Consider the following 25,739-nt stretch of genomic DNA (forward strand, 5'->3'; position numbering starts at 1 on the left):
CCCCCACCTCAATCCAACACCATTATTCCTCAATCAGATTGAGAAATGGGGAGTTTAAGGGAGCAAGTATACAACTGAGAAGGTATTGCGGTTGGTGAACCGGTCCCTGACCAGAGCAGCCCGGTGGAAACTAACATTATCCCAGACGACAACAAACCTGGGCTGCTCTGGTCCGTCCTGTACAACTGTGAAGTTATTGTGGTTGGTGAACCAGTCCCTGACCAGAGCAGCCCGGTGGAAACTAACATTATCCCAGACGACAACAAACCTGGGCTGCTCTGGTCCGTCCTGTACAACTGTGAAGTCATTGTGGTTGGTGAACCAGTCCCTGACCAGAGCAGCCCGGTGGAAACTAACATTATCCCAGACGACAACAAACCTGGGCGGCTCTGGTCCGTCCTGTACAACTGCATTATGTAGTGCATCCAGATAATGTGTGCAGTATTGTAGGGACCGAGGTTGCCATGGTGATGGAGAACTCCTTGAAGACTGATGGCAGCACACAAGGGGATATTTCCCCCTCGCTGCCCAGGGACATTCACAACGGCTCTTTGTCCTATAACATTCCCCCTCGCTGCCCAGGGACATTCACAACGGCTCTTTGTCCTTGAACATTCCCCCTCGCTGTCCAGGGACATTCACAACGGCTCTTTGTCCTTGAACATTCCCCCTCGCTGCCCAGGGACATTCACAACGGCTCTTTGTCCTATAACGTTCCCCCTCGCTGCCCAGGGACATTCACAACGGCTCTTTGTACTATAACATTCCCCCTCGCTGCCCAGGGACATTCACAACGGCTCTTTGTCCTATAACATTCCCCCTCGCTGCCCAGGGACATTCACAACGGCTCTTTGTCCTATAACATTCCCCCTCGCTGCCCAGGGACATTCACAACGGCTCTTTGTCCTATAACATTCCCCCTCGCTGCTCAGGGACATTCACAACGGCTCTTTGTCCTATAACATTCCTCCTCGCTACCCAGGGACATTCACAATGGCTCTTTGTCCTATAACATTCCCCCTCGCTGCCCAGGGACATTCACAACGGCTCTTTGTCCTATAACATTCCCCCTCGCTGCCCAGGGACATTCACAATGGCTCTTTGTCCTATAACGTTCCCCCTCGCTGCCCAGGGACATTCACAATGGCTCTTTGTCCTATAACGTTCCCCCTCGCTACCCAGGGACATTCACAACGGCTCTTTGTCCTATAACATTCCCCCTCGCTACCCAGGGACATTCACAACGGCTCTTTGTCCTATAACATTCCCCCTCGCTACCCAGGGACATTCACAACGGCTCTTTGTCCTATAACATTCCCCCTCGCTACCCAGGGACATTCACAACGGCTCTTTGTCCTATAACATTCCCCCTCGCTACCCAGGGACATTCACAACGGCTCTTTGTCCTATAACATTCCCCCTCGCTACCCAGGGACATTCACAACGGCTCTTTGTCCTGTAACGTTCCCCCTCGCTACCCAGGGACATTCACAATGGCTCTTTGTCCTATAACATTCCCCCTCGCTGCCCAGGGACATTCACAATGGCTCTCTGTCCTATAACATTCCTCCTCGCTACCCAGGGACATTCACAATGGCTCTTTGTCCTGTAACGTTCCCCCTCGCTGCCCTTGGGACATTCACAATGGCTCTTTGTCCTATAACATTCCCCCTCGCTACCCAGGGACATTCACAACGGCTCTTTGTCCTGTAACGTTCCCCCACGCTGCCCAGGGACATTCACAACGGCTCTTTGTCCTATAACATTCCCCCTCGCTGCCCAGGGACATTCACAACGGCTCTTTGTCCTATAACATTCCCCCTCGCTACCCAGGGACATTCACAACGGCTCTTTGTCCTATAACATTCCTCCTCGCTACCCAGGGACATTCACAATGGCTCTTTGTCCTGTAACGTTCCCCCTCGCTGCCCAGGGACATTCACAATGGCTCTTTGTCCTATAACATTCCCCCTCGCTACCCAGGGACATTCACAACGGCTCTTTGTCCTGTAACGTTCCCCCTCGCTGCCCAGGGACATTCACAACGGCTCTTTGTCCTATAACATTCCCCCTCGCTGCCCAGGGACATTCACAATGGCTCTTTGTCCTATAACATTCCCCCTCGCTGCCCAGGGACATTCACAGCGGCTCTTTGTCCTATAACATTCCCCCTCGCTGCCCAGGGACATTCACAATGGCTCTTTGTCCTATAACATTCCCCCTCGCTACCCAGGGACATTCACAACGGCTCTTTGTCCTATAACATTCCCCCTCGCTACCCAGGGACATTCACAACGGCTCTTTGTCCTATAACATTCCCCCTCGCTGCCCAGGGACATTCACAACGGCTCTTTGTCCTATAACATTCCCCCTCGCTGCCCAGGGACATTCACAACGGCTCTTTGTCCTATAACATTCCCCCTCGCTACCCAGGGACATTCACAACGGCTCTTTGTCCTATAACATTCCCCCTCGCTACCCAGGGACATTCACAACGGCTCTTTGTCCTATAACATTCCCCCTCGCTACCCAGGGACATTCACAACGGCTCTTTGTCCTATAACATTCCCCCTCGCTACCCAGGGACATTCACAACAGCTCTTTGTCCTATAACATTCCCCCTCGCTGCCCAGGGACATTCACAACGGCTCTTTGTCCTATAACATTCCCCCTCGCTACCCAGGGACATTCACAACGGCTCTTTGTCCTATAACATTCCGCCTCGCTGCCCAGGGACATTCACAACGGCTCTTTGTCCTATAACATTCCCCCTCGCTACCCAGGGACATTCACAACGGCTCTTTGTCCTATAACATTCCCCCTCGCTGCCCAGGGACATTCACAACGACTCTTTGTCCTGTAACGTTCCCCCTCGCTGCCCAGGGACATTCACAACGGCTCTTTGTCCTATAACATTCCCCCTCGCTACCCAGGGACATTCACAACGGCTCTTTGTCCTATAACATTCCCCCTCGCTGCCCAGGGACATTCACAACGGCTCTTTGTCCTATAACATTCCCCCTCGCTGCCCAGGGACATTCACAACGGCTCTTTGTCCTATAACATTCCCCCTCGCTACCCAGGGACATTCACAACGGCTCTTTGTCCTATAACATTCCCCCTCGCTACCCAGGGACATTCACAACGGCTCTTTGTCCTATAACATTCCCCCTCGCTGCCCAGGGACATTCACAACGGCTCTTTGTCCTATAACATTTCCCCTCGCTACCCAGGGACATTCACAACGGCTCTTTGTCCTATAACATTCCCCCTCGCTGCCCAGGGACATTCACAACGGCTCTTTGTCCTATAACATTCCCCCTCGCTACCCAGGGACATTCACAACGGCTCTTTGTCCTATAACATTTCCCCTCGCTACCCAGGGACATTCACAACGGCTCTTTGTCCTTGAACATTCCCCCTCGCTGCCCAGGGACATTCACAATGGCTCTTTGTCCTATAACATTCCCCCTCGCTGCCCAGGGACATTCACAATGGCTCTTTGTCCTATAACATTCCCCCTCGCTGTCCAGGGACATTCACAACGGCTCTTTGTCCTATAACATTCCCCCTCGCTGTCCAGGGACATTCACAAAGGCTCTTTGTCCTATAACATTCCCCCTCGCTGTCCAGGGACATTCACAACGGCTCTTTGTCCTATAACATTCCCCCTCGCTGTCCAGGGACATTCACAATGGCTCTTTGTCCTAGAACATTCCCCCTCGCTGCCCAGGGACATTCACAACGGCTCTTTGTCCTATAACATTCCCCCTCGCTACCCAGGGACATTCACAACGGCTCTTTGTCCTGTAACATTCCCCCTCGCTGTCCAGGGACATTCACAACGGCTCTCTGTCCTTGAACAGTTCAGCCCCGACGTCTGATTTGAACTAGATTGAGTCCAGCTTCATCAATGAAAATGAACTCATGAGGCTGTGCACCTTCATCAAAGTCCAGGACTCTCTGTGAACAGAACATAAACACTTTAAACACACTGTACCGTGAATACGGTGTAACTCAAAACACAGGACTACAATGTTTACATTTTCACACAAGCATATGGGTGTGTTGGGTGGGTGGGTGGGTTGGTTGGTTCAGACACATTCAGTCAAAACTACTAGCTACAGGCAAGGCAGTTACCCCCCCCACCAGAATGGGGGCAACTGTCTAGGTCACATACTGCTTTGTCTGGATGCATCAATGCAGTGTCAATAGGACACCATCTACTGCCATTACTGTGTTACAGTATAGACCAGTGACATTCACAAGTGTCAACCTACTGACAACGGTTGATTTATTATGGGATGTCGTGTGATCTGTCACGATTGGCTCTCGGTATTGATGCAGGCGGATCATGGTGGTGTTGTTTGTCAACACTAGATGGACAACGGGCCAGTTCCTGTTGATGGGTGAACAGACTTTGCCGTCCACCCACAGGAAGTCGTCTGTCAGATCTGTAGAAAAATGCAAGAATATGATGTCATTGGTTAGGTTCTTCTTTACATACCGTACTGTCATACTGAACACAGTAACATCACAACTGTATTACTTCACAGCGCTATACCTATTTGTTCTGTTCACTGAGGAACATAGACCTAATATTGTAGGACTCCATTTTGTATTGTACTGTGATGCAGAATGATGTGCAAAATATGTGCAAAATATATCCCCTTTGTTCTTGTCCTCCTCATACTCCTCTCTCTCTTCCTCTTCCTCTACCTATACCTCTTCCTCTACCTCTTCCTCTTCCTCTTCCTCTACCTCTACCTCTACCTCTTCCTCTACCTCTTCCTCTTCCTCTCGCTCTCACTGCCTCCAAGTTCTCACAAAAGAGGTGATCTTACCTGAGGTCTATATGTAGTGGCTCAGACTAATTGGTGTTCAATTACTGTGTGTGTGTGTGTGTGTGTGTGTGTGTGTGTGTGTGTGTGTGTGTGTGTGTGTGTGTGTGTGTGTGTGTGTGTGTGTGTGTGTGTGTGTGTGTGTGTGTGTGTGTGTGTGTGTGTGTGTGTGTGTGTGTGTGTGTTGCCAATTTCAGGTATGTTTTTAATTTTGAAAAGAAGAGATTTCATTCTTGAACGAAGTGTCTAATGTAAAAAACAGTGTGTAGTGTTTTGCAGAGCGTGTTGCAGAATTACAAACAAACAAAGCAGAGAGTGTTTTTGTACTTTTGTACCTTTGTTTAAAAAGTTACGGTTTTGATGTTTTTGTCTAAACATTCACTTTCAGTGTGTAAACAATCGGCAAAAACTGTAATACATTTGATTCATTGATTGATTGATTCATTGATTGATTGATTCAGTGATTCATTGATTCATTTATTCAGTGATTCATTGATTCATTTATTCAGTGATTCGGTGATTCATTGATTCATTGATTCATTGATTCATTGATTCATTGCTACGATCTTTCTCTCACCTCCGCCCACGCCAGCTCCATCCGATTCCGTTGGTACCAGGGCTTCTTCTCCAGCAGTTCCTCCCCTCCTACCTGGGCCCTGGATAGTGTGTACATTGGCCCCCAGTGCCAGGACATGTGTAACGGACACGGGACGTGTGTGAAGGGGACACACTGTGTCTGTGACCCAGGCTACTCTGGCGCAGACTGCTCCCAACCTGACACACTCAACCCTGACTTTCTCAAGGAAGACTTTGAAGGTAGGCAGTGGTAGAGTAATTGCGGGTAGATTTTGTATGGTTTCGGATGGCGGGTTATAGTAAACCCTAACCCCCACACCCCCCTAATCTTGTCCCTAATCCTGAGCCTATAACCTTAACCTTTAACCTTAACTAATCCCTTTGTATCTATTGGTTGAACATCCACTCCCTCAAAGGTTCAAGAAAACGCAGATGCCCACACAAACACAGAGGGAGTATGTGCCAGAGTATGTGCCTGTGTGTGTGTGTGTGTGTGTGCGTGCGTGCGTGCGTGCGTGCGTGCGTGCGTGCGTGCGTGCGTGCGTGCGTGCGTGCGTGCAGTAGACTGTATTTGTGCTGTCCATACACAGTGTTCGAGTATTGAGAGGTTGCCTTCAATACTCGCAGAGCTGCACTTGGTCATGGACTCTAGCAGACTGCAGCTGACTGTTGAAAACAGATGGCTGTTGTGATGAACACACTGTATTTCTAGTTTGTTGTGTATCTGTGTTTTACTAGTCTATTTTTCATCATCACCTGAACGTCTATTTAATCTGATGGATTTATCTGTCATTTGTCTGTCATTATATATCGTGTTAGTAGTGTTTGCAGTGCATAACATGTCAGTGTGCTAGTCCTGGCTTTATTACATTATCTAGTGGGCTACTATAGTCCTAGCTTTATTACATTATCTAGTGTGCTAGTCCTGGCTTTATTACATTATCTAGTGTGCTACTATAGTCCTAGCTTTATTACATTATCTAGTGTGCTAGTCCTAGCTTTATTACATTATCTAGTGTGCTAGTCCTAGCTTTATTACATTATCTAGTGTGCTAGTCCTAGCTTTATTACATTATCTAGTGTGCTACTATAGTCCTAGCTTTATTACATTATCTAGTGTGCTAGTCCTAGCTTTATTACATTATCTAGTGTGCTACTATAGTCCTAGCTTTATTACATTATCTAGTGGGCTACTATAGTCCTGGCTTTATTACATTATCTAGTGTGCTAATGTTAGCTTTATTACATTATCTAGTGTGCTACTATAGTCCTAGCTTTATTACATTATCTAGTGTGCTACTATAGTCCTGGCTTTATTACATTATCTAGTGGGCTACTATAGTCCTAGCATTATTACATTATCTAGTGGGCTACTATAGTCCTGGCTTTATTACATTATCTAGTGGGCTACTATAGTCCTGGCTTTATTACATTATCTAGTGGGCTACTATAGTCCTGGCTTTATTACATTATCTAGTGTGCTACTATAGTCCTGGCTTTATTACATTATCTAGTGGGCTACTATAGTCCTAGCTTTATTACATTATCTAGTGTGCTAGTCCTGGCTTTATTACATTATCTAGTGTGCTACTATAGTCCTGGCTTTATTACATTATCTAGTGGGCTACTATAGTCCTGGCTTTATTACATTATCTAGTGGGCTACTATAGTCCTGGCTTTATTACATTATCTAGTGTGCTACTATAGTCCTGGCTTTATTACATTATCTAGTGGGCTACTATAGTCCTGGCTTTATTACATTATCTAGTGTGCTAGTCCTAGCTTTATTACATTATCTAGTGTGCTACTATAGTCCTAGCTTTATTACATTATCTAGTGGGCTACTATAGTCCTGGCTTTATTACATTATGTAGTGGGCTAGTCCTAGCTTTATTACATTATCTAGTGGGCTACTATAGTCCTGGCTTTATTACATTATCTAGTGGGCTACTATAGTCCTGGCTTTATTACATTATCTAGTGGGCTACTATAGTCCTGGCTTTATTACATTATCTAGTGTGCTAGTCCTAGCTTTATTACATTATCTAGTGTGCTACTATAGTCCTAGCTTTATTACATTATCTAGTGGGCTAGTCCTAGCTTTATTACATTATCTAGTGGGCTAGTCCTAGCTTTATTACATTATCTAGTGGGCTAGTCCTAGCTTTATTACATTATCTAGTGGGCTAGTCCTAGCTTTATTACATTATCTAGTGGGCTAGTCCTAGCTTTATTACATTATCTAGTGGGCTACTATAGTCCTAGTTTTATTACATTATCTAGTGTGCTAATGTTAGCTTTATTACATTATCTAGTGTGCTACTATAGTCCTAGCTTTATTACATTATCTAGTGGGCTACTATAGTCCTAGCTTTATTACATTATCTAGTGTGCTAGTCCTAGCTTTATTACATTATCTAGTGGGCTACTATAGTCCTGGCTTTATTACATTATCTAGTGGGCTACTATAGTCCTAGCTTTATTACATTATCTAGTGTGCTAGTCCTGGCTTTATTACATTATCTAGTGGGCTACTATAGACCTAGCTTTATTACATTATCTAGTGTGCTACTATAGTCCTGGCTTTATTACATTATCTAGTGTGCTACTATAGTCCTGGCTTTATTACATTATCTAGTGGGCTACTATAGTCCTGGCTTTATTACATTATCTAGTGGGCTACTATAGTCCTGGCTTTATTACATTATCTAGTGGGCTACTATAGTCCTATCTTTATTACATTATCTAGTGGGCTACTATAGTCCTGGCTTTATTACATTATCTAGTGTGCTACTATAGTCCTGGCTTTATTACATTATCTAGTGGGCTACTATAGTCCTGGCTTTATTACATTATCTAGTGGGCTACTATAGTCCTGGCTTTATTACATTATCTAGTGGGCTACTATAGTCCTAGCTTTATTACATTATCTAGTGGGCTACTATAGTCCTGGCTTTATTACATTATCTAGTGGGCTACTATAGTCCTGGCTTTATTACATTATCTAGTGTGCTAATGTTAGCTTTATTACATTATCTAGTGGGCTACTATAGTCCTGGCTTTATTACATTATCTAGTGTGCTACTATAGTCCTGGCTTTATTACATTATCCAGTGTGCTAGTCCTGGCTTTATTACATTATCCAGTGTGCTACTATAGTCCTAGCTTTATTACATTATCCAGTGTGCTACTATAGTCCTGGCTTTATTACATTATCCAGTGTGCTAGTCCTGGCTTTATTACATTATCCAGTGTGCTACTATAGTCCTAGCTTTATTACATTATCCAGTGTGCTAGTCCTAGCTTTATTACATTATCTAGTGTGCTAGTCCTGGCTTTATTACATTATCCAGTGTGCTAGTCCTAGCTTTATTACATTATCTAGTGTGCTAGTCCTAGCTTTATTACATTATCCAGTGTGCTAGTCCTAGCTTTATTACATTATCTAGTGGGCTACTATAGTCCTGGCTTTATTACATTATCTAGTGTGCTAGTCCTGGCTTTATTACATTATCTAGTGGGCTACTATAGTCCTAGCTTTATTACATTATCTAGTGTGCTACTATAGTCCTAGCTTTATTACATTATCCAGTGTGCTACTATAGTCCTGGCTTTATTACATTATCTAGTGGGCTACTATAGTCCTGGCTTTATTACATTATCTAGTGGGCTACTATAGTCCTGGCTTTATTACATTATCTAGTGTGCTAATGTTAGCTTTATTACATTATCTAGTGGGCTACTATAGTCCTGGCTTTATTACATTATCTAGTGTGCTACTATAGTCCTGGCTTTATTACATTATCTAGTGTGCTAGTCCTAGCTTTATTACATTATCCAGTGTGCTAGTCCTGGCTTTATTACATTATCTAGTGTGCTACTATAGTCCTGGCTTTATTACATTATCTAGTGTGCTAGTCCTAGCTTTATTACATTATCCAGTGTGCTAGTCCTAGCTTTATTACATTATCCAGTGTGCTAGTCCTAGCTTTATTACATTATCCAGTGTGCTAGTCCTAGCTTTATTACATTATCTAGTGTGCTAGTCCTAGCTTTATTACATTATCCAGTGTGCTAGTCCTAGCTTTATTACATTATCTAGTGTGCTACTATAGTCCTGGCTTTATTACATTATCTAGTGTGCTAGTCCTAGCTTTATTACATTATCCAGTGTGCTAGTCCTGGCTTTATTACATTATCTAGTGTGCTACTATAGTCCTGGCTTTATTACATTATCTAGTGTGCTACTATAGTCCTAGCTTTATTACATTATCTAGTGTGCTACTATAGTCCTGGCTTTATTACATTATCTAGTGGGCTACTATAGTCCTGGCTTTATTACATTATCTAGTGTGCTACTATAGTCCTGGCTTTATTACATTATCCAGTGTGCTAGTCCTAGCTTTATTACATTATCTAGTGTGCTACTATAGTCCTGGCTTTATTACATTATCTAGTGTGCTAGTCCTAGCTTTATTACATTATCCAGTGTGCTAGTCCTGGCTTTATTACATTATCTAGTGTGCTAGTCCTAGCTTTATTACATTATCTAGTGTGCTACTATAGTCCTGGCTTTATTACATTATCTAGTGGGCTACTATAGTCCTAGCTTTATTACATTATCTAGTGGGCTAGTCCTGGCTTTATTACATTATCTAGTGGGCTAGTTCTAGCTTGTGTGTGTGTGTGTGTGTGTGTGTGTGTGTGTGTGTGTGTGTGTGTGTGTGTGTGTGTGTGTGTGTGTGTGTGTGTGTGTGTGTGTGTGTGTGTGTGTGTGTGTGTGTGTGTGTATGTTTAGGAGGGGCGATGGATGCAGAGCGGTTTAGGCTTCTGAGTGGAGGGAAGCCTAGCAGGAAATGTGGCATCATGTCCAGTGGGAATCACCTGTTCTTCAGCGAGGATGGCCTGCGTATGCTGGTCACTAACGACATGGACCTATCCAATGCCAGGTACTGTGTGTGTGTGGGGGGGGGTTTAACAGATTGATGTGCTACTGAGACCGTCTAATGGTAAGGTGTGGTATGAGTTTATATCTAGTCCTATTGGAAAGTCCTCACTTTTCCAGTGGCATGGTCCTCACATTGATAGTAAAATGTGTGTGTAATCAAATGATACCAATCTGAAAACAGATGCACTCGTACACACACACACACACACACACACACACACACGCACACACACATACACACACATTCATATATATATATATACAGTATAAATATATTTATTGATGCGCATTATAAAAAAATACTACATTTTTCCTATAGGTTTGTTCAGTTCTTCCTGCGTCTGGGCTGTGGGAAGGCGTCCCCAGACCCCCGTTCCCAGCCCGTCCTGCTCCAGTTCTCTGTAGACGGAGGTCTGACCTGGGGCCTGCTGCAGGACTTCCTCTTCTCAAACAGGTTAGAGTGAATACATTTCGGATGTATTTCGGATTCTCTAGTATGGTTCCCCTGGACAGGCCCTCCATGTTTTTGTCTGTGGATGTTTTTATGTTTTTCAACGCAAAGGCATTTTTACTGTGAAAAATAAAATGCTATCTTTAACTTATGTTATCTTATATCATCATCATCGGCATCATCATCTTCATCATCATCATCGGCATCATCATCTTCATCATCGTCATCATCACCATCATCATCATCGTCATCATCATCATCATCATCATCATCTTCATAATCTTCATCTTCATCATCATCACCATCATCATCATCATCGTCATCTTCATCATCCATCATCATCGTCATCTTCATCATCATCATCATCTTCATCATCATCATCATCATCATCATCATCATCGTCATCTTCATCATCATCATCCATCATCATCATCATCATCATCATCTTCATCCATCATCATCTTCTCCAACAGCAGTAACCAGGCTCGCCTGGTGGCCCTGGAGATCCCTCTGCGTGCCCGTACGTCCTCCACACGTCTCCGCTGGTGGCAGCCCTCTGAGAACGGACACTTCTACAGTCCGTGGGTCATTGATCAGGTGAGACACCTTCCCTACATCGGCAGATAGCCTAGTGTTTAAGAGCTTTGAGTCAGTAACCGAAAGGTGTCTGGTTTGAATCCCTGGTCTGACTTGGGGAGGAGGGGGAAAGAAAAAAAAAATCTGTCAATGTGCCCTTGAGCAAGGAACTTAACCCAAATTGCTCCTTTAAGTCGCTCTGGATGTAAATGTAAACATGTTTGCCCGTTCATCATTCTCCTCATCCAAATCAAATCAACAATCTCCTCATCCAAATCAAATCAAATCATCATCTCCTCATCCATCCTGCCATCTATCGTTATCTGACTAAGGTAGTACCTTAGGTTGGTATACTCAGTCTACACTACATTCCTCATATTGAGTTGCAAAGGCACTTAAATGTTTTGTCTTGCCCATTCACCCTCTGAATGGCACACATAAGATGGCGCCAACAGATATGGCAGCTCAGCATCCAGCTCCTAAGCAACTTTGTAGTATTTTGTTTTGTGGGTGTTATTTCTTACATTATTAGCCCAGAATTATTTTTGTGTTATTACATACAGATGGAAATAACTTTTTGGATAACAGAGCGGCGGCAGGGTAGCCTAGTGGTTAGAGCATTGGACTAGTAACCGAAAGGTTGCAAGGTTGCAAGTTCAAATCCCCGAGCTGACAAGGTACAAAATCTGTCGTTCTGCCCCTGAACAGGCAGTTAACCCACTGTTCCTAGACCGTCATTGAAAATAAGAATTTGTTCTTAACTGACTTGCCTAGTAAAATAAAGGTAAAATAAAAAATTAAATAAAAAAAATAAAAAATATGACCAGGAATACAACTTTCCCGAATTGGATCCTTTGTTCGTATCCCCCAGGGTAATTGAACTTATCCCAGAAGCTGCTCCAAGACACCGCTGTAGGAGAAGAGGTATTCGGAGGGGACTTCTAATCTGACTCAGAAAAAATGCACACCATCCACCAATTCCAAGTATATTACTCGCTAATGTTCAGTCTAGGCGTAATAAAGTAGACGAGCTCAGGGAAAGGATCTCCTTCCAGAGAGACATCAGGAATTGTAACATGCTCTGTTTCAATGAAACATTGGCTCTCTCTGGATATACTGTCCCTGTCCATACAGCCAGCTGGGTTCTCAGTACATCACACAGACAGGAATAAAGAACTATCCGGCAACAAGAAAGGCAGTGGTGTATGTTTCATGATTAACTACTCATGGTGTGATTGTGATAACAAACAGAAACTCAAGTCCTTTTGTTCACCCGACTTAGAATACCTCACAATCAAATGCCGACTGTATTACCTCCCAAGATAATTATCTTCGGTTATAGTCACAGCCGTGTATATCCCACCTCAAGCCAATTCCACGACGGCCCTCAAAGAACTAAACTGGACTTTATGCAAACTGGAAAACACATATCCTGAGGCCGCATTTATTGTAGCTGGTGATTTTAACAAAGCAAATTTGAGGAAAATGCCAACACATTGACTTGCAGTACTCGCGCTGGAAAAACATTGGACCGCTGCTACTAAACTTTTCGAAAAGGCCGTCCCTTTGGCTAATCTCATAATGACTCCATTTTGCTCATCCCTTCCTTCCGATAGGCAGAAACTAAAACAGGAAGTACCCGTGCTAAGGTCTACTCAACGCTGGTCTGACCAATCGGAATCCATGCTTCAAGATTGTGTTGATCACGCGGACTGGTATTTGTTCCGGGTAGCCTATGAGAATAACATTGACAAATACACAGATACGGTGACTGAGTTCATCAGGAAGTGCATTGGAGATGATGTACCCACTGTGAGATTTAAAACCTACCCAAACCAGAAACCGTGGATAGATTGCAGCATTCGTGAAAAACTGAAAGCGCGAACCTCCACATTTAACCACGACAAGGTGACTGGGAATATGGTTGAATACAAACAGCCCTCTATAAGACAATATGTGTTTTTATTTCACCTTTATAAAATATAGTGCCCTCCAAGCTCATCATTAAGCTCGGGGCGCTGGGTCTGAGTACCCCCCCCTTTTGCAACTGGGTCCTGGACTTCCTGACGGGCCGCCCCCAGGTGGTGAAGGTAGAAAACAATACCTCCACTTCGCTGATCCTCAACACTGGGGCCCCACACGGGTGCATGCTGAGCGCCCTCCTGTACTCCCTGTTCACCCATGACTGCGTGGCCACGAACGCCTCCAACTCAATCAGACGACACAACAGTAGTAGATTACCAACAACACACGAGACAGCGTACACGGAGGTGGTGAGGGCCCTGGGAGAATGGTGCCAGGAAAATAACCTCTCACTCAACGTCAACAAAACAAAGGAGATGATCATGGACTTCAGGAAACAGCAGAGGGAGCAGCACCCTATCCACATCTACGGGACAGTAGTGGAGAAGGTGGAAAGCTTCAAGTTCCTCAGCGAACACATCACTGACGATCTGAAATGGTCCACCCACACAGACAGTGTGGTAAAGAAGGCCAACGGCGCCTCGTCAACCTCAGGAGGCTGAAGAAATTAGGCTTGGCCCCTAAAACCCTCATAAACTCCAGAGGGTGGTGCGATCTGCCCAACGCATCACCGGGGACAAACTACCTGCCCTCCAGGACACCTACAGCACCCAATGTCACAGGAAGGCCAAAAATAACATCAACCACTGGAGTCACGGCCTGTTCACCCCGCTATCATCCAGAAGGCGAGATCAATACAGGTGAATCAGAGCTTGAGTATTTCAAGGCCATCAGACTGTTAAATAGCCATCACTAGCCGGTTTCCACCCGGTTACGCAACCCTGCACCTTAGAGACTGCTGCCCCATATACATAGACATCACTGGCCACTGTTTACGTACTGCTTTACTCATCTCATGTGTATATACTGTATTCTATTCTACGGTATTTCCGTCAATGCCACTCTGACATTGCTCAATCTAACATGTATGTATATATTTCTTAATTCCATTCTTTTACTTTTAGATTTGTGTGTATTGTTATGAATTGTTAGATGGAGCTAGAAACACAGGCATTTCACTACACCCGCAATAACAGCGTCTGCTAAATGACTTAAATGTAAATGTAAATAACATCTGCTAAATATGTGTATGTGACCGATACAATTTTATTTAGATTTTGACATACACAATCCAAGTCTCAATTGTTTATTAAAGGCTTAAAAATAATTTTCTAACCTGCCTCCTCCCTTTCATCTACACTGATTGAAGTGGATTTAACAGGTGACATCAATAAGGGATCATAGCTTTCACCTGGATTCACCTGGTCAGTCTGTCATGGAAAGAACGTTTTGTATAGTCAGTGTATATATATATATATATATCGGCCAATCAGTAGACAGCATCCTGCCTGTATGACAGGAACCTACGTCTCTCTTTCCTCTACCAGCTGGTGGTGGGTGGCAGTGCCAGTGGCTGGGGACCTCTGGAGGACGACTTCTCCTCTATGGACGGTCGTTCCTGGCTGCTCCACCCCGGGGGAACCCGTATGCCCGTGTGTGGTTCTGACGGGGCGGCCTTCGCCTTTATAGAGAAGTCCAACACGCGCTACGCTGTCACCACAGACATCAGCCTGGGTCATGATGCGTTCATACAGTTTGACTTCTCAGCTTCCTGCTCGGTCACCAACTCCTGCTACGGTGAGAGAGCCACTGGGGAGAGGAACGGACATAAGAGGTTGTCAGTGGGGTTGGTAGAGTGGTAATTATGTGATAAGTTCACAAAAACAAAAAAAGGTAATAAGGAGTAATGAAATGATACCTTTCATTGACTATGATTGATTTGCTCGTGTAGTATTGAATACCCGGGCTACGCTAGGTAAACATGACTTTACAATAAATACTGATGTCTTGTGTCTCTCTGTGTGTCTTTCTTGGTCTTCTCTTGTCCATCACAGCCATTGAACTAGAGTATTCTCTGGACCTGGGTCTGAGCTGGCAGCCTCTGGTGAGAGACTGTCTCCCCACCAGCCCAGACTGTTCCTCCTACACCTTACAGAGACTGCTGGTAGCAGACACCTACAACAAGTGGGGCCGAGTCACTCTGCCAATCCCCACCTATGCCAGGTCAGTTACATGTTGATGGACTGCCAATCTCCACCTATAGCAGGTCAGTTACATGTTGATGGACTGCCAATCCCCACCTATAGCAGGTCAGTTACATGTTGATGGACTGCCAATCCCCACCTATGCCAGGTCAGTTACATGTTGATGGACTGCCAATCTCCACCTATAGCAGGTCAGTTACATGTTGATGGACTGCCAATCCCCACCTATAGCAGGTCAGTTACATGTTGATGGACTGCCAATCCCCACCTATAGCAGGTCAGGTACATGTTGATGGACTGCCAATCTCCACCTATAGCAGGTCAGTTACATGTTGATGGACTGCCAATCTCCACCTATAGCAGGTCAGTTACACGTTGATGGACTGCCAATCCCCACCTATAGCAGGTCAGTTACATGTTGATGGACTGCCAATCCCCACCTATAGCAGGTCAGGTACATGTTGATGGACTGCCAATCTCCACCTATAGCAGGTCAGTTACATGTTGATGGACTGCCAATCTCCACCTATAGCAGGTCAGTTACATGTTGATGGACTGCCAATCCCCACCTATAGCAGGTCAGTTACATGTTGATGGACTGCCAATCCCCACCTATAGCAGGTCAGGTACATGTTGATGGACTGCCAATCTCCACCTATAGCAGGTCAGTTACATGTTGATGGACTGCCAATCTCCACCTATAGCAGGTCAGTTACACGTTGATGGACTGCCAATCCCCACCTATAGCAGGTCAGTTACATGTTGATGGACTGCCAATCCCCACCTATAGCAGGTCAGGTACATGTTGATGGACTGCCAATCTCCACCTATAGCAGGTCAGTTACATGTTGATGGACTGCCAATCTCCACCTATAGCAGGTCAGTTACATGTTGATGGACTGCCAATCCCCACCTATAGCAGGTCAGTTACATGTTGATGGACTGCCAATCCCCACCTATAGCAGGTCAGTTACATGTTGATGGACTGCCAATCCCCACCTATAGCAGGTCAGATACATGTTGATGGACTGCCAATCCCCACCTATAGCAGGTCAGGTACATGTTGATGGACTGCCAATCTCCACCTATAGCAGGTCAGTTACATGTTGATGGACTGCCAATCTCCACCTATAGCAGGTCAGTTACATGTTGATGGACTGCCAAGCCCCACCTATAGCAGGTCAGTTACATGTTGATGGACTGCCAATCTCCACCTATAGCCGGTCAGTTACATGTTGATGGACTGCCAATCCCCACCTATAGCAGGTCAGTTACATGTTGATGGACTGCCAATCCCCACCTATAGTAGGTCAGTTACATGTTGATGGACTGCCAATCTCCACCTATAGCAGGTCAGTTACATGTTGATGGACTGCCAATCTCCACCTATAGCAGGTCAGTTACATGTTGATGGACTGCCAATCCCCACCTATAGCAGGTCAGTTACATGTTGATGGACTGCCAATCCCCACCTATGCCAGGTCAGTTACATGTTGATGGACTGCCAATCTCCACCTATAGCAGGTCAGTTACATGTTGATGGACTGCCAATCTCCACCTATAGCAGGTCAGTTACATGTTGATGGACTGCCAATCCCCACCTATAGCAGGTCAGTTACATGTTGATGGACTGCCAATCTCCACCTATAGCAGGTCAGTTACATGTTGATGGACTGCCAATCCCCACCTATAGCAGGTCAGGTACATGTTGATGGACTGCCAATCTCCACCTATAGCAGGTCAGTTACATGTTGATGGACTGCCAATCTCCACCTATAGCAGGTCAGTTACACGTTGATGGACTGCCAATCCCCACCTATAGCAGGTCAGTTACATGTTGATGGACTGCCAATCCCCACCTATAGCAGGTCAGGTACATGTTGATGGACTGCCAATCTCCACCTATAGCAGGTCAGTTACATGTTGATGGACTGCCAATCTCCACCTATAGCAGGTCAGTTACATGTTGATGGACTGCCAATCCCCACCTATAGCAGGTCAGTTACATGTTGATGGACTGCCAATCCCCACCTATAGCAGGTCAGATACATGTTGTTGGACTGCCAATCCCCACCTATAGCAGGTCAGTTACATGTTGATGGACTGCCAAGCCCCACCTATAGCAGGTCAGTTACATGTTGATGGACTGCCAATCTCCACCTATAGCCGGTCAGTTACATGTTGATGGACTGCCAATCCCCACCTATAGTAGGTCAGTTACATGTTGATGGACTGCCAATCTGCCAATAGGGCAACTGGAAGACACAGACACTAGAATGCATGTAAACATTCACACACTCTCTCTGGTGCTTCTACACCTGCATTGCTTGCTGTTTGGGGTTTTAGGCTGGGTTTCTGTACAGCACTTTGAGATATCAGCTGATGTACGAAGGGCTTTTATGAATAAATGTGATTTTGGATCTGGTGTGTCTGCAGGTCTCCAGCCACTCGGTTCCGTTGGTTCCAACAGGCTCCGTTTGACAAGCAGCAGACCTGGGCTCTGGACAACCTCTACATCGGAGACGGCTGCCCTGACATGTGTTCCGGACACGGACGCTGCCAGCAGAGCTCCTGTGTGTGAGTGAACGTACCCACCAGTAGGGTCGTAAAATTACAGAAACGTTCCCAAAGTTGAGGGTTTTTTCCCGAAATCCTGATTGGAGGATTCCTACCAGAGTTGAATGCTGCAGCTGCAATGAATGATTAGCCAAGTGTAGCCTTGCATTTTAACTTGAGTTTAGCCATCAGGTGGAAGACTGGGACTCGGAAATCTCAGACTTCCGACCTCAGTGCATTCAAGACAACTGGGAACTCGGAAATCTCAGACTTCCGACCTCAGTGCACACAGTCCACACATCATATTTTTTATTCTAGCACTGGAATTTAAAAAAAGTAAGTTCTATTCTGGAACTTACTATCGCCTCAGCTATTTGAATCATTATAATGTGAATTGAGGATAATACCCCCCTCTCCATGTAGGTGTGATCCAGAGTGGGGAGGGGAGTACTGTGATGAGCCTGTGGCCCCTCTGCCCTCCCAGCTAAAGGACAGCTTCAGCCGAGCCCCCTCTCTCAGCCACTGGCACCTGTTGACTGGAGCAAAACTCAGTACTGTGTGTGGGGCCGTGGCATCTGGTGCTGCACTGCACTTCAGTGGGGTAACTGTCTGTCTGTCTGTCTGTCTTGTCTGTCTGTCTGTCTGTCACCAGAATTTAAATTGGGCCCAAAACCTGGTCTGTTCGTATCTCTTCATCTAACATGTCTATCTTTCTTTCTCACTTCTTTGATCTCTCTCTCTCTCTCTCTCTTCTCTCTTTCTCTCTCTTTCTCTCTCTCTCTCTCTCTTTCTCCCCCTCCCTCTCTCCCTCCAGAGTTGTAGTCGTCAGCTGGTGACAGTGGATCTGAACCTGACCAACGCAGAGTTCATCCAATTCTATTTCATGTACGGCTGCATGATCCCGCCTAGCAACCGTAACCAGGGCGTGCTGCTGGAGTTCAGCCTGAACGGAGGCATCAACTGGAATCTGCTGACAGAGATCTTCTATGACCTGTACAGCAAGCCTGGGTACGTGTTCTACATTAAACCTACTGTACTGTGTATATATATATATATATACACGGTTGGAAGTGTAACAGACCGGTTCATTGTCCCGACCTGGGTTCCAACCAGGGACCCTCCGCACAACAACTCTTCATATTCACTGACCAAAACAAAACAAAAAGTCAAGAAGGTCTGTTTACGGACACTTCTACGAATCTTACCGGGACTCTGCTTTCTCTTTCACATCAGATGTTCCAGTCCTAACCTGTGTGTGTATGTGTGTGTGTGTGTGTGTGTGTGTGTGTGTGTGTGTGTGTGTGTGTGTGTGTGTGTGTGTGTGTGTGTGTGTGTCTAGATTTGTCAACGTGCTGCTACCCCCAGCAGCACGTCAGGAAGGGGTGCGTGTTCGCTGGTGGCAGCCGACACACGAAGGAGCGGACCACGGCGACTGGGCGCTGGACAACGTTCTGATTGCCGGCTCTGACCCGCGGGCTCAGATAACTGACACATTCGGAGGGGTGGCGCTGCCCAACCACGAGAGAGCTCCCGCCGATGGTACCCCCACAGGCAGGATAGGACTCCTCAGTGAGGGAGAGGAGAGCACCTCAGGTATATACACAGGGGATCTGGACAATGCCACCACACACACCTCAGGTATATACACAGGGGACAATGCCCCCACATCACAACCTCAGGTATATACACAGGGGACAATGCCACCACACACATCTCAGGCATATACACAGGGGACAATGCCACCACACACACCTCAGGTATATACACAGGGGACAATGCCACCACACACACCTCAGGTATATACACAGGGGACAATGCCACCACACACAACCTCAGGTATATACACAACCTCAGGTATATACACAACCTCAGGTATATACACAACCTCAGGTATCTACACAGGGGACAATGCCACCACACACACCTCAGGTATATACACAGGGGACAATGCCACCACATCACAACCTCAGGTATATACACAGGGGACAATGCCACCACACACACCTCAGGTATATACACAGGGGACAATGCCACCACAAACACCTCAGGTATATACACAGGGGACAATGCCACCACACACACCTCAGGTATATACACAGGGGACAATGCCACCACACACACCTCAGGTATATACACAGGGGACAATGCCCCCACATCACAACCTCAGGTATATACACAGGGGACAATGCCACCACACACACCTCAGGTATATACACAGGGGACAATGCCACCACACACATCTCAGGCATATACACAGGGGACAATGCCACCACACACACCTCAGGTATATACACAGGGGACAATGCAACCACATCACAACCTCAGGTATATACACAGGGGACAATGCCACCACACACACCTCAGGTATTTACACAGGGGACAATGCCACCACACACAACCTCAGGTATATAAACAACCTCAGGTATATACACAACCTCAGGTATATACACAACCTCAGGTATCTACACAGGGGACAATGCCACCACACACCCTCAGGTATATACACAGGGGACAATGCCACCACATCACAACCTCAGGTATATACACAGGGGACAATGCCACCACACACACCTCAGGTATATACACAGGGGACAATGCCACCACACACACCTCAGGTATATACACAGGGGACAATGCCACCACACACACCTCAGGTATATACACAGGGGACAATGCCACCACATCACAACCTCAGGTATATACACAACCTCAGGTATATACACAGGGGACAATGCCACCACACACACCTCAGGTATATACACAGGGGACAATGCCACCACACACACCTCAGGTATATACACAACCTCAGGTATATACACAGGGGACAATGCCACCACACACACCTCAGGTATATACACAGGGGACAATGCCACCACACAACCTCAGGTATATACACAGGGGACAATGCCACCACACACACCTCAGGTATATACACAGGGGACAATGCCACCACACACACCTCAGGTATATACACAGGGGACAATGCCACCACACACACCTCAGGTATATACACAGGGGCCAATGCCACCACACACACCTCAGGTATATACACAACCTCAGGTATATACACAGGGGACAATGCCACCACATCACAACCTCAGGTATATACACAACCTCAGGTATATACACAACCTCAGGTATATACACAGGGGACAATGCCACCACATCACAACCTCAGGTATATACACAACCTCAGGTATATACACACACCTCAGGTATATACACAGGGGACAATGCCACCACATCACAACCTCAGGTATATACACAACCTCAGGTATATACACAACCTCAGGTATATACACAACCTCAGGTATATACACAGAGGACAATGCCCCCACATCACAACCTCAGGTATATACACAGGGGACAATGCCACCACATCACAACCTAAGGTATATACACAGGGGACAATGCCACCACACACACCTCAGGTATATACACAGGGGACAATGCCACCACACACACCTCAGGTATATACACAGGGGACAATGCCAGCACACACACCTCAGGTATATACACAGGGGACAATGCCACCACATCACAACCTCAGGTATATACACAGGGGACAATGCCACCAAATCACAACCTCAGGTATATACACAACCTCAGGTATATACACAACCTCAGGTATATACACAACCTCAGGTATATACACAACCTCAGGTATATACACAGAGGACAATGCCCCCACATCACAACCTCAGGTATATACACAGGGGACAATGCCACCACATCACAACCTAAGGTATATACACAGGGGACAATGCCACCACACACACCTCAGGTATATACACAGGCGACAATGCCACCACACACACCTCAGTTTTATACACAGGGGACAATGCCACCACACACACCTCAGGTATATACACAGGGGACAATGCCACCACATCACAACCTCAGGTATATACACAGGGGACAATGCCACCACATCACAACCTCAGGTATATACACAGGGGACAATGCCACCACACACACCTCAGGTATATACACAGGGGACAATGCCACCACACACACCTCAGGTATATACACAGGGGACAATGCCACCACACACACCTCAGGTATATACACAACCTCAGGTATATACACAACCTCAGGTATATACACAGGGGACAATGCCACCACACACACCTCAGGTATATACACAGGGGACAATGCCACCACATCACAACCTCAGGTATATACACAGGGACAATGCCACCACATCACAACCTCAGGTATATACACAGGGACAATGCCACCACAAACACCTCAGGTATATACACAGGGGACAATGCCACCACATCACAACCTCAGGTATATACACAGGGGACAATGCCACCACATCACAACCTCAGGTATATACACAGGGGACAATGCCACCACACACACCTCAGGTATATACACAACCTCAGTTATATACACAGGGGACAATGCCACCACACACACCTCAGGTATATACACATGGGACAATGCCACCACACACACCTCAGGTATATACACAACCTCAGGTATATACACAGGGGACAATGCCACCACACACACCTCAGGTATATACACAGGGGACAATGCCACCACACACACCTCAGGTATATACACAGGGGACAATGCCACCACACACACCTCAGGTATATACACAGGGGACAATGCCACCACACACACCTCAGGTATATACACAGGGGACAATGCCACCTCACACACCTCAGGTATATACACAACCTCAGGTATATACACAGGGGACAATGCCACCACATCACAACCTCAGGTATATACACAACCTCAGGTATATACACAGGGGACAATGCCACAACACACACCTCAGGTATATACACAGGGGACAATGCCACCACACACACCTCAGGTATATACACAGGGGACAATGCCACCACACACACCTCAGGTATATACACAGGGGACAATGCCACCACACACACCTCAGGTATATACACAGGGGACAATGCCACCACACACACCTCAGGTATATACACAGGGGACAATGCCACCACATCACAACCTCAGGTATATACACAGGGGACAATGCCACCACATCACAACCTCAGGTATATACACAGGGGACAATGCCACCACAAACACCTCAGGTATATACACAGGGGACAATGCCACCACATCACAACCTCAGGTATATACACAGGGGACAATGCCACCACATCACAACCTCAGGTATATACACAGGGGACAATGCCACCACACACACCTCAGGTATATACACAACCTCAGTTATATACACAGGGGACAATGCCACCACACACACCTCAGGTATATACACATGGGACAATGCCACCACACACACCTCAGGTATATACACAACCTCAGGTATATACACAGGGGACAATGCCCCCACATCACAACCTCAGGTATATACACAGGGGACAATGCCACCACATCACAACCTAAGGTATATACACAGGGGACAATGCCACCACACACACCTCAGGTATATACACAGGGGACAATGCCACCACACACACCTCAGGTATATACACAGGGGACAATGCCAGCACACACACCTCAGGTATATACACAGGGGACAATGCCACCACACACACCTCAGGTATATACACAACCTCAGGTATATACACAGGGGACAATGCCACCACACACACCTCAGGTATATACACAGGGGACAATGCCACAACACACACCTCAGGTATATACACAGGGGACAATGCCACCACACACACCTCAGGTATATACACAGGGGACAATGCCACCACACACACCTCAGGTATATACACAGGGGACAATGCCACCACACACACCTCAGGTATATACACAGGGGACAATGCCACCACACACACCTCAGGTATATACACAGGGGACAATGCCACCACATCACAACCTCAGGTATATACACAGGGGACAATGCCACCACATCACAACCTCAGGTATATACACAGGGGACAATGCCACCACAAACACCTCAGGTATATACACAGGGGACAATGCCACCACATCACAACCTCAGGTATATACACAGGGGACAATGCCACCACACACACCTCAGGTATATACACAACCTCAGTTATATACACAGGGGACAATGCCACCACACACACCTCAGGTATATACACATGGGACAATGCCACCACACACACCTCAGGTATATACACAACCTCAGGTATATACACAGGGGACAATGCCCCCACATCACAACCTCAGGTATATACACAGGGGACAATGCCACCACATCACAACCTAAGGTATATACACAGGGGACAATGCCACCACACACACCTCAGGTATATACACAGGGGACAATGCCACCACACACACCTCAGGTATATACACAGGGGACAATGCCAGCACACACACCTCAGGTATATACACAGGGGACAATGCCACCACATCACAACCTCAGGTATATACACAGGGGACAATGCCACCACATCACAACCTCAGGTATATACACAACCTCAGGTATATACACAAACTCAGGTATATACACAACCTCAGGTATATACACAACCTCAGGTATATACACAGAGGACAATGCCCCCACATCACAACCTCAGGTATATACACAGGGGACAATGCCACCACATCACAACCTAAGGTATATACACAGGGGACAATGCCACCACACACACCTCAGGTATATACACAGGGGACAATGCCACCACACACACCTCAGGTATATACACAGGGGACAATGCCACCACACACACCTCAGGTATATACACAGGGGACAATGCCACCACATCACAACCTCAGGTATATACACAGGGGACAATGCCACCACATCACAACCTCAGGTATATACACAGGGGACAATGCCACCACACACACCTCAGGTATATACACAGGGGACAATGCCACCACACACACCTCAGGTATATACACAGGGGACAATGCCACCACACACACCTCAGGTATATACACAACCTCAGGTATATACACAACCTCAGGTATATACACAGGGGACAATGCCACCACACACACCTCAGGTATATACACAGGGGACAATGCCACCACATCACAACCTCAGGTATATACACAGGGGACAATGCCACCACATCACAACCTCAGGTATATACACAGGGGACAATGCCACCACAAACACCTCAGGTATATACACAGGGGACAATGCCACCACATCACAACCTCAGGTATATACACAGGGGACAATGCCACCACATCACAACCTCAGGTATATACACAGGGGACAATGCCACCACACACACCTCAGGTATATACACAACCTCAGTTATATACACAGGGGACAATGCCACCACACACACCTCAGGTATATACACATGGGACAATGCCACCACACACACCTCAGGTATATACACAACCTCAGGTATATACACAGGGGACAATGCCACCACACACACCTCAGGTATATACACAGGGGACAATGCCACCACATCACAACCTCAGGTATATACACAGGGGACAATGCCACCACACACACCTCAGGTATATACACAGGGGACAATGCCACCACACACACCTCAGGTATATACACAGGGGACAATGCCACCACACACACCTCAGGTATATACACAGGGGACAATGCCACCACACACACCTCAGGTATATACACAGGGGACAATGCCACCACACACACCGCCACAAGTACACATCACAACTACAGGTACACACACAACTACAGGTACACACACAACTACAGGTACACACACACAACTACAGGTACACACACACAACCACAGGTACACACACAACTACAGGTACACACACAACTACAGGTACACACACACAAC

At 46.3% G+C, this 25,739-nt stretch overlaps 1 protein-coding gene across 1 annotated transcript in view; it reads left to right on the forward strand.

Annotated features, from left to right (window-relative positions):
• Positions 1-25,739, forward strand: part of LOC115120311 (reelin-like) — a 427,502-nt gene that overhangs the window by 361,696 nt on the left and 40,067 nt on the right. The window contains exons 44-53 of the mRNA XM_065022290.1: positions 5,434-5,657; positions 10,216-10,366; positions 10,685-10,819; positions 11,290-11,413; positions 14,803-15,052; positions 15,310-15,478; positions 17,896-18,036; positions 18,439-18,616; positions 18,830-19,023; positions 19,355-19,608. Of these exons, the coding sequence (XP_064878362.1) occupies positions 5,434-5,657; positions 10,216-10,366; positions 10,685-10,819; positions 11,290-11,413; positions 14,803-15,052; positions 15,310-15,478; positions 17,896-18,036; positions 18,439-18,616; positions 18,830-19,023; positions 19,355-19,608 (1,820 nt within the window). The remainder of the gene's footprint in view (positions 1-5,433; positions 5,658-10,215; positions 10,367-10,684; positions 10,820-11,289; positions 11,414-14,802; positions 15,053-15,309; positions 15,479-17,895; positions 18,037-18,438; positions 18,617-18,829; positions 19,024-19,354; positions 19,609-25,739) is intronic.

The sequence above is a fragment of the Oncorhynchus nerka genome, linkage group LG9a (genome assembly GCF_034236695.1).
Source record: "Oncorhynchus nerka isolate Pitt River linkage group LG9a, Oner_Uvic_2.0, whole genome shotgun sequence".
NCBI classification, from domain to species: Eukaryota; Metazoa; Chordata; class Actinopteri; order Salmoniformes; family Salmonidae; genus Oncorhynchus; species Oncorhynchus nerka.